At 39.4% G+C, this 12,279-nt stretch overlaps 1 protein-coding gene across 2 annotated transcripts in view; it reads left to right on the top strand.

The window, feature by feature from the left end:
• Positions 1–12,279, top strand: part of LOC126297514 (protein capicua homolog) — a 329,900-nt gene that overhangs the window by 55,635 nt on the left and 261,986 nt on the right. For both annotated transcript variants that reach the window (XM_049988400.1, XM_049988401.1), the window contains exon 4: positions 3,788–3,902. In XM_049988400.1, the coding sequence (XP_049844357.1) occupies positions 3,788–3,902 (115 nt within the window). The remainder of the gene's footprint in view (positions 1–3,787; positions 3,903–12,279) is intronic.

Raw genomic sequence — 12,279 nt, 5'->3', positions numbered from 1 at the left:
TCAGTTATTTTACTTCCTAAATAGCTAAACTCCTTCACTACTTTAAGTGTCTCATTTCCTAATCTAATTCCCTCAGCATCACCCGATTTAATTGGACTACATTCTATTATCCTCGTTTTGCTTTTGTTGATGTTCATCTTATATCCTCCTTTCAAGACACTGTCCATTCCGTTCAACTGCTCTTCCAAGTCCTTTGCCGTCTCTGACAGAATTACAATGTCATCGGCGAACCTCAAGGTTTTTACTTCGTCTCCATGAATTTTAATACCTACTCCAAATTTTTCTTTTGTTTCCTTTACTGCTTGCTCAATATACAGATTGAATAACATCGGGGAGAGGCTACAACCCTGTCTCACTCCTTTCCCAACCACTGCTTCCCTTTCATGCCCCTCGACTCTTATTACTGCCATCTGGTTTCTGTACAAATTATAAATAGCCTTTCGCTCCCTGTATTTTACCCCTGCCACCTTTAGAATTTGAAAAAGAGTATTCCAGTCAACATTGTCAAAAGCTTTCTCTAAGTCTACAAATGCTAGAAATGTAGGTTTGCCTTTTCTTAATCTTTCTTCTAAGATAAGTCGTAAGGTCAGTATTGCCTCACGTGTTCTAACATTTCGACGGAATCCAAACTGATCCTCCCCGAGGTCTGCATCTACCAGTTTTTCCATTCGTCTGTAAAGAATTCGCGTTAGTATTTTGCAGCCGTGGCTTATTAAACTGATAGTTCGGTAATTTTCACATCTGTCAGCACCTGCTTTCTTTGGGATTGGAATTATTACATTCTTCTTGAAGTCTGAGGGCATTTCGCCTGTCCCATACATCTTGCTCACCAGCTGGTAGAGTTTTGTCATGACTGGCTCTCCCAAGGCCGTCAGTAGTTCTAATGGAATGTTGTCTACTCCGGGGGCCTTGTTTCGACTCAGGTCTTTCAGTGCTCTGTCAAACTCTTCACGCAGTATCGTATCTCCCATTTCGTCTTCATCTACATCCTCTTCTATTTCCATAATATTGTCCTCAAGTACATCGCCCTTGTATAAACCTTCTATATACTCCTTCCACCTTTCTGCCTTCCCTTCTTTGCTTAGAACTGGGCTGCCATCTGAGCTCTTGATATTCATACACGTGGTTCTCTTCTCTCCAAAGGTCTCCTTAATTTTCCTGTAGGCAGTATCTATCTTTCCCCTAGTGAGATACGCTTCTACATCCTTACATTTGTCCTCTAGCCATCCCTGTTTAGCCATTTTGCACTTCCTGTCGATCTCATTTTTGAGACGTTTGTATTCCTTTTTGCCTGCTTCATTTACTGCATTTTTATATTTTCTCCTTTCATCAATTAAATTCAATATTTCTTCTGTTACCCAAGGATTTCTAGCAGCCCTCGTCTTTGTACCTACTTTATCCTCTGCTGCCTTCACTACTACATCCCTCAGAGCTACCCATTCTTCTTCTACTGTATTTCTTTCCCCTATTCCTGTCAATTGTTCCCTTATGCTCTCTCTGAAACTCTGTACAACCTCTGGTTCTTTCAGTTTATCCAGGTCCCATCTCCTTAATTTCCCACATTTTTGCAGTTTCTTCAGTTTTAATCTACAGGTCATAACCAATAGATTGTGGTCAGAGTCCACATCTGCCCCTGGAAATGTCTTACAACCTAAAACCTGGTTCCTAAATCTCTGTCTTACCATTATATAATCTATCTGATACCTTTTAGTATCTCCAGGGTTCTTCCACGTATACAACCTTCTTTCATGATTCTTAAACCAAGTGTTAGCTATGATTAAGTTGTGCTCTGTGCAAAATTCTACTAGGCGGCTTCCTCTTTCATTTCTTAGCCCCAATCCATATTCACCTACTATGTTTCCTTCTCTCCCTTTTCCTACACTCGAATTCCAGTCGCCCATTACTATTAAATTTTCGTCTCCCTTCACTATCTGAATAATTTCTTTTATTTCATCGTACATTTCTTCAATTTCTTCATCATCTGCAGAGCTAGTTGGCATATAAACTTGTACTACTGTAGTAGGTGTGGGCTTCGTATCTATCTTGGCCACAATAATGCGTTCACTATGCTGTTTGTAGTAGCTTACCCGCATTCCTATTTTCCTATTCATTATTAAACCTACTCCTGCATTACCCCTATTTGATTGTGTGTTTATAACCCTGTAGTCACCTGACCAGAAGTCTTGTTCCTCCTGCCACCGAACTTCACTAATTCCCACTATATCTAACTTTAACCTATCCATTTCCCTTTTTAAATTTTCTAACCTACCTGCCCGATTAAGGGATCTGACATTCCACGCTCCGATCCGTAGAACGCCAGTTTTCTTTTTCCTGATAACGACATCCTCCTGAGTAGTCCCCGCCCGGAGATCCGAATGGGGGACTATTTTACCTCCGGAATATTTTACCCAAGAGGATGTCATCATCATTTAATCATACAGTAAAGCTGCATGTCCTCGGGAAAAATTACGGCTGTAGTTTCCCCTTGCTTTCAGCCGTTCGCAGTACCAGCACAGCAAGGCCGTTTTGGTTAGTGTTGCAAGGCCAGATCAGTCAATCATCCAGACTGTTGCCCCTGCAACTACTGAAAAGGCTGCTGCCCCTCTTCAGGAACCACACGTTTGTCTGGCCTCTCAACAGATACCCCTCCGTTGTGGTTGCACCTACGGTACGGCCATCTGTATCGCTGAGGCACGCAAGCCTCCCCACCAACGGCAAGGTCCATGGTTCATGGGGGGGGGGGGGGGGAGGGGGGGGGGGAATGTTGTGTTATGTAATTAATAACATTATTGTTCAGTGAATGGAACACTGTGATGCATTTTTGAATAGATTTTAGGAGAGGAAATGAATTACTGAATAAAAAATACAGGGTGCCATGTTATATGAACAGGGAGTCACTGGCAAACCATTAAGTGGAAGAGCTGTGTGATGTCTGTGACAGTTGTTCCCAAATCTGGTAATATGTTACTTTCCTACTTGAACAGTGGCAGACTTTTGTAATTTTTAATTCTCAGAACACTTCTAAATTTTTGTTGCTGCTATTCCATTTTGAGTTTCCTAAGTCAAGTTGTTGAATTCGTCTTGTCAAGGAATGTAGATTCACCCAAAAATGTGTTAGCGTACAAAATTCTTGTTCAGTTGATTTTATAGTGTTTTTTGTCTCGTCAGGCTGGGACCCTTATTAAGTGAGATAAATTGAAAGATACAGAACATTCAAAACAGAACATTATGAGCGTATAGGTCTATTTAGCAAGCACAAGTATGTCACAAAGATGCTTGTCAAACTCCAGTGGCAGAAGGTAGACGGGATGTATTCTGGGTATATGTTAAAATTTTGAGGGCATTTGTCCCAAGAAGGGACAAACAACATAACACTTTCTCCTGCACACGTGTTGTGGAATGACTGTGGGAGGATAGTTGGACAAAATCAAATTCTTACAGAATCATACTGATAGTCATTTCTTTTCATGCTCTATTTGTGAATAGAATGAAAAAGGAGCAAATAATAGTGTTACTTGAAGCACCCTGTGCTATACGCTATAAGGTGGCTTGTGAAATAAATGTAGGTTTAGTCACATTTGTTTGCAGTTTGTAAGGTGAGTACCTCTGTAAATAACAGTAATAAAAAACCATGTAAATAGTCATGTTGCTGAAAGTAAAATATTTCATTTCAAATAAATAAGTCAGTGAATTCCTTTCTTTATGTGGTGGTCTTGGATTTAATTTCTTGTTAATTTTTGACTCAAACAAGTGAATCAAAAAAATGAAAGCAGTTTGTCATTTTTAGATGGAGGTAAACTATCGGGCAGCAGTAAAAGAAGTAGTATGCAAAGCAGAGGTAGCACTTCGAGTTTAATTGAACAACGAAGTATTACTCCTCGTTCCCAACCAGCTACACCAAGGTAAATTTTCATATTCACATATTTTGGCTATGATTTTACTTTAGTTTGTGATACTCTCTCATAACTTGGTTTGGAGAAGTAATGATGATAATGGGATCCACAGGTTTTTGCAAAATATATTTCTTATTAACTTTTTCACTTTGTGCTGTTTTCAGTGAGACTTGACTCTATTTAGTGTCCCAGTTTCTGTTTGATTCTCATGACAGAATATTTATCAAGGTTCCTTTTGTTCACACTGTTATCTTAATCTACATGTTTCTCACTTGAGAATATGGAAACAAAGCACTGTGCATGTCTTTCCACAGTTTTTTTTTGCCTTCTGTGATGCAGAGCTGATGTATTAGAGGGCTATAGGTGAAAAGGTTTGTGCAGTGCTTTTGTTATTACATTTACATTAGATGAAAGTGCACATGAAGGTTGCAGTATTAAACCCAAACAGGTTACTTGTTCTCAGTCAGCTTAGACATTAAGTCGAGATTCATTGATAATAGCACAGAAGAAACATATTTTGGAGAACTATCAGAAATTAATTATGTTTTGCAAGACAAAATCCCATTTTCCTGTGTATGAAGTAATAACTGAAATGAAATCTAAGGTGTTGGTAATAAATTATGGGGAAATATTTACTTTGTAAGAAAAATCAAAAGTATTTTCTAAGGAAGATCTTCAAGTTTTCATCCACTGTGCCTTTTATGTCATTTCTTTTTTATGCCTTTGGCCATTTGCAGTTTAGTGTTCTTCATATTGACATTTCCGTATTATTTTTTTAAAACCTCGCTATCAGTGTCATACAGAAGAGTGTTTTTGAATTATTTCATGTAAATTGTGGAATACATTCTACAAATATCACAAGTTATTACAACTAATGTTGCAGTTTTTTGATTATTTTGTGGATCTCTGCGAATTGCCAGTTCAAGAAATTTTTATCCCAGTGTAAGAATATACATGGCCTATAGTAACGCCTACATATGTAGATTTGTGAGCAGTGGCAGTTATCTATTTTGCGTATGAATCTAGGAAAAAGTATGAGCTACAATGGATTGCTTAGCAGTATTGTAATAATTATTTGTTATATTTGTACAGTATAGTGTGGAGCTCTGTAGTCCTGAATGTAGGCATATCTTGTTACGTTTTAACAGCATTCATCTAATAATTAAAAATGCCAGTGAAGTATTATAGCCAGTAAATGAAATGGCACAATTTTTGACATAGCGTGCACGGTCACTTAGATTTCATAATTTTAGCCTATGAATTGTACATGCTTCCATGAAGGAAAGTAGTAGTAATGTCGCATTTGACTGGTAGAACAAAATTGCTTGTTTCTCACGTATGTTTTCATGATAGAGACAATTTTAGTTTTTCACTTACTTCCACTTTATGTTTCACTCTAATGAGTTCTCAGACTATAAACTCTATCTCTGTAGGAACGTGGTCAGTTTTAGTTTAGTAAACACTTTGAGTATATCAGTTTGTGAAGTTTCTGTAATTGAAACATTGTACACACTGTTTCCTCACTCCCTCCAACCCTTTGTGCGCCCCCCCCCCCCCCCCCCCCCGTTTCTCCTCATCCTCTTGTGGTATTAAGAAAACTATCTCTGCTGGGGTGCTTTGCATTTTTTGTATACAACAGTGACTAACAGCGCATTTCTTCAGAGCCATGGTATTTATCACTTTGTGCTACACTACACTCCTGGAAATGGAAAAAAGAACACATTGACACCGGTGTGCCAGACCCACCATACTTGCTCCGGACACTGCGAGAGGGCTGTACAAGCAATGATCACACGCACGGCACAGCGGACACACCAGGAACCGCGGTGTTGGCCGTCGAATGGCGCTAGCTGCGCAGCATTTGTGCACCGCCGCCGTCAGTGTCAGCCAGTTTGCCGTGGCATACGGAGCTCCATCGCAATCTTTAACACTGGTAGCATGCCGCGACAGCGTGGACGTGAACCGTATGTGCAGTTGACGGACTTTGAGCGAGGGCGTATAGTGGGCATGCGGGAGGCCGGGTAGACGTACCGCCGAATTGCTCAACACGTGGGGCGTGAGGTGTCCACAGTACATCGATGTTGTCGCCAGTGGTCGGCGGAAGCTGCACGTGCCCGTCGACCTGGGACCGGATCGCAGCGATGCACGGATGCACGCCAAGACCGTAGGATCCTACACAGTGCCGTAGGGGACCGCACCGCCACTTCCCAGCAAATTAGGGACACTGTTGCTCCTGGGGTATCGTCGAGGACCATTCGCAACCGTCTCCATGAAGCTGGGCTACGGTCCCGCACACCGTTAGGCCGTCTTCCGCTCACGCCCCAACATCGTGCAGCCCGCCTCCAGTGGTGTCGCGACAGGCGTGAATGGAGGGACGAATGGAGACGTGTCGTCTTCAGCGATGAGAGTCGCTTCTGCCTTGGTGCCAATGATGGTCGTATGCGTGTTTGGTGCCGTGCAGGTGAGCGCCACAATCAGGATTGCATACGACCGAGGCACACAGGGCCAACACCCGGCATCATGGTGTGGGGAGCGATCTCCTACACTGGCCGTACACCTCTGGTGATCGTCGAGGGGACACTGAATAGTGCACGGTACATCCAAACCGTCATCGAACCCATCGTTCTACCATTCCTAGACCGGCAAGGGAACTTGCTGTTCCAACAGGACAATGCACGTCCGCATGTATCCCGTGCCACCCAACGTGCTCTAGAAGGTGTAAGTCAACTACCCTGGCCAGCAAGATCTCTGGATCTGTCCCCCATTGAGCATGTTTGGGACTGGATGAAGCGTCGTCTCACGCGGTCTGCACGTCCAGCACGAACGCTGGTCCAACTGAGGCGCCAGGTGGAAATGGCATGGCAAGCCGTTCCACAGGACTACATCCAGCATCTCTACGATCGTCTCCATGGGAGAATAGCAGCCTGCATTGCTGCGAAAGGTGGATATACACTGTACTAGTGCCAAGATTGTGCATGCTCTTTTGCCTGTGTCTATGTGCCTGTGGTTCTGTCAGTGTGATCATGTGATGTATCTGACCTCAGGAATGTGTCAATAAAGTTTCCCCTTCCTGGGACAATGAATTCACAGTGTTCTTATTTCAATTTCCAGGAGTGTATTTTATTGAGAAAAAAATATGATACTCTAGGCTTTCTTGAAAGTATCTTTCTAAATTATTCTTATATTTATCACAACTTCATAAAATAACTGTACTACTGCTCTGTGAAGATACCACCATGAGGCCGATCAGTGACTAATCTTTCGGTGCAAAACACTATGGTTGCATGGTGGAGCTATTGACAGAGGGGCAAGGGGCACAGTAAAAGGAAAGTGCCCTGTGTGTATGCACAGCAGAAGTAGCCAGATCCTAAAAGCAAATGTCAGTTATCTCATTGTTACTGTAGTAAGTGGCCCAATGGTGGAGTTCAGTCTGTGCTAACATTGGTCTGTGACTTCTCTTGACATGAACAAAGTGGGTGCTGAGACTAAACATCACCCACTGCCACATAATAATTGCATATAACTATTTGTGGTCTCCACATTATAGGGTTTGATTGTCACACACAAATATTTTAATACAAATTAAAGCAAAACTGCAGCTCTGTTAACTCACAGGAGTGCAGTAGATACTATATTCCAAATGGCTGCCTAAATTTTGTTGTATTTTCACTATGTATTCAAATGTCAACGTCTTGCACAATTTAAAATGTGTATCTTAAAAGTGGGCAATGAAAGGACGAGAAGAAGCAAAATAAAAGCTAGTGAGATGGAAACTTTTGAGAAATAGAGGGTGTTTCCATGATGATGACACAAACATTCAGGTATGATGGAGAAGGGTAAATTTGAAGTAAGATACCCTGGTCCAGAAACACCAGAGTCAAAAGTTATAAGCAAAAATTGTTCTGATATCTCTGACAGTGAACTGCTTTTACTGCAGGCTCTTTGCTTTTCATATTTTGGTAGGAGTTAGTATGGACTAAACCAATTGGAAATGTCAAGTAAACATGGGCAATAAAGTGCTTGCCTTAGGAACTATGAGCACTTCTTCAGTGGAGGAGATGTGTTTCACAGTAGCGAAGATGAAAAAGTGTTCATAGCTCTTAAGGTATATATTTTAGAGTCCATGTTTATAAGACAATTTTTTTCTTGTTGTGGTCCATATTACCACCCCCCAAAAGATGCAAAAGAAATAGCTTGCAGTAGAAGAGGTCCTCTGTAAGAGGTATCAGAACGATTTTCACTTACAACTGTCAACTTGGTCGTTTCCAGACAAGGGTCCCTTGCCCCACATTGATACGTTTACCTCTTCTCCAATCTTCCCTGAAAGTTTTTAACATCATCACAGAATCATCCTGTGGTATTGGAATGATGATGATGGACAGGTTAAGGAATGAGAGGATCAGGGAATTAATGAAGGTGGAGGAAACATTACAAAATGGAATAGAGGAATGAAAGCTTACATGGTGCGGACATGTTAAGCAGATGGAAGAGAAGAGGATATCCATAAAGAAACACAAGATGAAATGAAAGGAAAAAGACCAAGAGGAAGACCAAGACACAGGTGGTTAGAAGAACTGAAGCACTGCATGCCAAAGGGAGGGGAGTTGATGGGAAGGCAGAAGACAATGGAGTGGCCTGTGTTCCAAACAGACCCAACTGTGTGTGATGATGATGATGATGATGATGATGGTGATGGTGATCTTAATCTTAAAAGCTTTAAGTTTGACATATTGAAAGTTAAGCTTTGCTTCCTGGAGCTTCAGTGAAGAAAATGAGAAGTAATTGTGACCTTTTCACTATTCTGACTAGGAACCGTATAACCAAAAGTCAGAAACATGGACTCACTTTGGATGGTGATGCTGTTCAATACCTTGTCAAAGGAAGGAGGATTATATGGTGGATTGCATTTTGATGGATATCAAACTTATGAAATTCATAAGAAATTAAGAATGACACAATTTGTTGATGACTTTAATGTTCCCTTTCTATATTACATATTCTTTTGATCTCATTAAATTGCTGCCCACAATCTTTAACTTGTGATGTGCGTATTAGCCAGTGTGATTCTCACACCACTTTGGGGGTCCACCTGGACTGTTATTCATATTGAGGGTAGTGGGTTTGTCAGTGACTCGTGGTGTTAAGCATATGTCATGAGTAAATGAGGAGCAGCACATGTTCCATAGAAATATTGTGTGTGAGCAAAATCCATTCTCCAACTCAGTGGCATCTTAAAAAGAAAATTATATTAAAAATATTCCTCCAAGAGAAGTGTTTTGCGCTTTGTATCCTTCACAGAATTCTTGAACTTAAAAAGTTGTGATGTGTTTGATTTGAGGACATATGAGTATTGACAGGAGAAAATAATTTTATTTTTTGGATTAAATTTGTGTTCTTTTCTCAAAGTGTATTTTTCAAGGGTTTTTTTGTTGTTGTATTATTTCATTGTTTTTCAGTACTGTGTTAAAAATGGAAGTATGCCCTTCCATTAAATTATGTTTATTAGGCATTAAATATCAAATTTATATACTTATTAATTTGCTGAATTAAGAAAAAGCACAGCTGGCGCATTTTGTTGGTTAGCGAGTTTTGTTGTGTATAGAAATTTGACAATGTTCACTTATCCTGCTAAAAATTGCTGTTCCACTAAATTCTGAAGGGATTTTTATCACTTCAGAATACTTGTATAGCTGAGGCCTGTCATGTAAGGTATACCTGACAGACTCTTAACCATAACAGCATTTATAGCATTTCTGACTACCATTCTAGGGTTGAAATGCTACCCAAGGACTGAGAACACAGGCTTCCATGGGTCTGTACCAATGAGAGTAATGAGCCTGAAGGTGCAATCGAGTGCATTTAACTGTATCTTCCATCCACTTTCTTAACATTATTCATAATCTTGCTAGTTTCTTCACCAAACATTTCACATGCCACAGTAAAAAAAAAAAAAAAAAACCATTTTCCATCTGGTCTTATTTTGAATGTAGTTAATGGGGATAGACTACTTTGAAGACTGTAAGTGCACACTCACATTCATTAAACCATTTGCATGTTTCTTAATGAACAAGGTGTCCACAAGAATTGAATTTATGTCTTCACTAGGAAGTGAATTAACATATTAAGTTTCTGTCATAGATAGCTGCTGCATATCATCACTGTGGAAGACTTGTACCATGTCTTCAAAATATTCTGCCATATAAGACCCTGCAGAAAGCTAAGAGTTACAACATGTTAACACTTCAAGAGGAAATGTCTTTGGCTCCCTCTTCTTCTAAATGGTTTCTCTTAGTAATATTCTCCAAAGTATTCTTTTAGTTAGGCAGTGCAGAGTTTCATTTGGGAAGTTCCTTTGAAAAATCATTTGCAACCGTATTTAGCTTGTATGTACCATATTTTGAAAGCTTCTATTCTCTTCTTGTCTGAACTGTTCATCATCCCCATTTCACTTCCATACAAGGCTACACTGCAAGCAAATATCTTTAGAAAAGGCTTCCTAACACTTTAACTATATTTGATGATAACAAACTTGTCTTCTCCATAAATTTTTTCTTGCCATTACTAGTCTACATTTTACATCCTCTCTGCTTCGGCCATCATCAGTTATTTTGCTGTGCAAATAGCAAAACTCATCTACTACTTTCAGTGTCTCATTTCCTAATCAGATTTGCTCAGCATCACCAGATTTAATTTGACTACATCAATTACCCTTGTTTTACTTTTGTTGATATTCGTCTTACATCCTTTTTTCAAGACATAGGCAATTCTGTTCAACTTTTCTTCCAGGTCCTTTATTGTCTCTGACAGAATTACAATGTCATTATAAAACCCCAAAGTTTTTATTTTTTCTCTCTGAACTTTAATTCATTCTCCAAATTTTTCTTTGGTATCCTTTACAGCTTGCCCAGTGTACAGATTGTCGTAATTTCAAATAGTGTATTCCAATTGACACTGTCAAAAGCTTTATCTAAATCTACCAAAGCTATAAATGTAGGTATGCCTTCGTGTATTGTATCTTATATGTCATAAGGCTTATATTGCTTGTGTATTCATACTTTTCTCCGGAATCCCTTTTAATCTTCCCCGAGGTTGGCTTCTACCAGTTTCTCCATTCTTCTGTAAATAATTCATGTTATTATTTTGCAATTATTACTAGTAGTTTGGTAATGTTCAAACCTGTCAGCACCTGTTTTCTTTGAAATTGTGAATGATTACATTCTTCTCGAAGTCTGAGGGTATTTCTCCTGTCTCACATATCTTGCAGTCCAGGCAGAGTAGTTAAGATATCACAAGGACATCAGTAGTTCTGACAGAATCTCCAGGTGCCTTGCTTTAAGTAGGCTACTAAAGTTTTCTCACAGACTCATATCACCCATCCCATCTTCATCTACTTCCTCTTCCTGTTGTATAATATTCCCTTCATTTAAATTGTAATATTGATTATTATAGTCTTCTAAAGCACTCAGTGTTCCATGAGCACACTGTATTGAGTTTCCTGTGTCAAGTACCTGTATACATGCAACAATGCAACAAAAATTTTTTGTTCATTCCATGCCTCAACTGTCTTCAGTAACATTGTCAGTGATATTATCATCTAGCTAGTTGCTGCATCACTTCATTCTTTTGTTGTTTTTGTACTGAAGTGACAACTGTCGTCCAAATTGCTTTTACACACATTAAATAAATTAATTCCATTGTTAGCATTTGATTTAAAAAGGAACTTAATTTGAACCTGTACTAACATGATTTATTACGTTATTAAAAGTATTGTGACAAACTGGAAACTGTAATTTATCATGCTGTTTACTATTAGTTAGCACAGCATACATTTAATGATTTTCTCTTTCCCTAGCGGGAAATATTTGTTTTCTTGTTAGTTGTGGAAATTTGCTTTTAAGAACATTTCCATAGTACTTTGAGTCAGATATTCACAGTCATATTTGTTTTTCTTGCCCACTTCAAAGCTGCCACACACTAATGTTCTTAGATCTATTTTTCTTGTGCTTTTCACTCTGAACATGTTTGAAAACAGTATATTTTCTGTCTCATGATGCCCTACTGTTGTTGTATTTAAAGAATACTATAGATTTATCAGGAGCTTACAGACCATCAGCCTCAAATTCAAGTGCTTTGTAATTGGCAGTAATTGCATTCATTTGGCATTTTTGTAACTGCAAGTCCTGCTTCAGCTAATGCATTCAGAGTAACAGAGGGTGGTGCAGTGATCTTTGGACAAAGATCTGAAACAATCACCATGCACTGCCAAATACCTTGCAGTGAGACAAATTTTGACTCTATAGACACATTTGCTTTCAACACAGACACTTTTGAAACTACTTTGACTGCAATGTCCACACAGCTCAGTAACTATTCAATAGCATTTATG

This window comes from Schistocerca gregaria, chromosome X, assembly GCF_023897955.1.
Source record: "Schistocerca gregaria isolate iqSchGreg1 chromosome X, iqSchGreg1.2, whole genome shotgun sequence".
Taxonomy (NCBI): domain Eukaryota; kingdom Metazoa; phylum Arthropoda; class Insecta; order Orthoptera; family Acrididae; genus Schistocerca; species Schistocerca gregaria.
The sequence above is the reverse complement of the archived record's forward strand: the minus strand, read 5'-3'. Positions and strand labels throughout refer to the sequence as shown.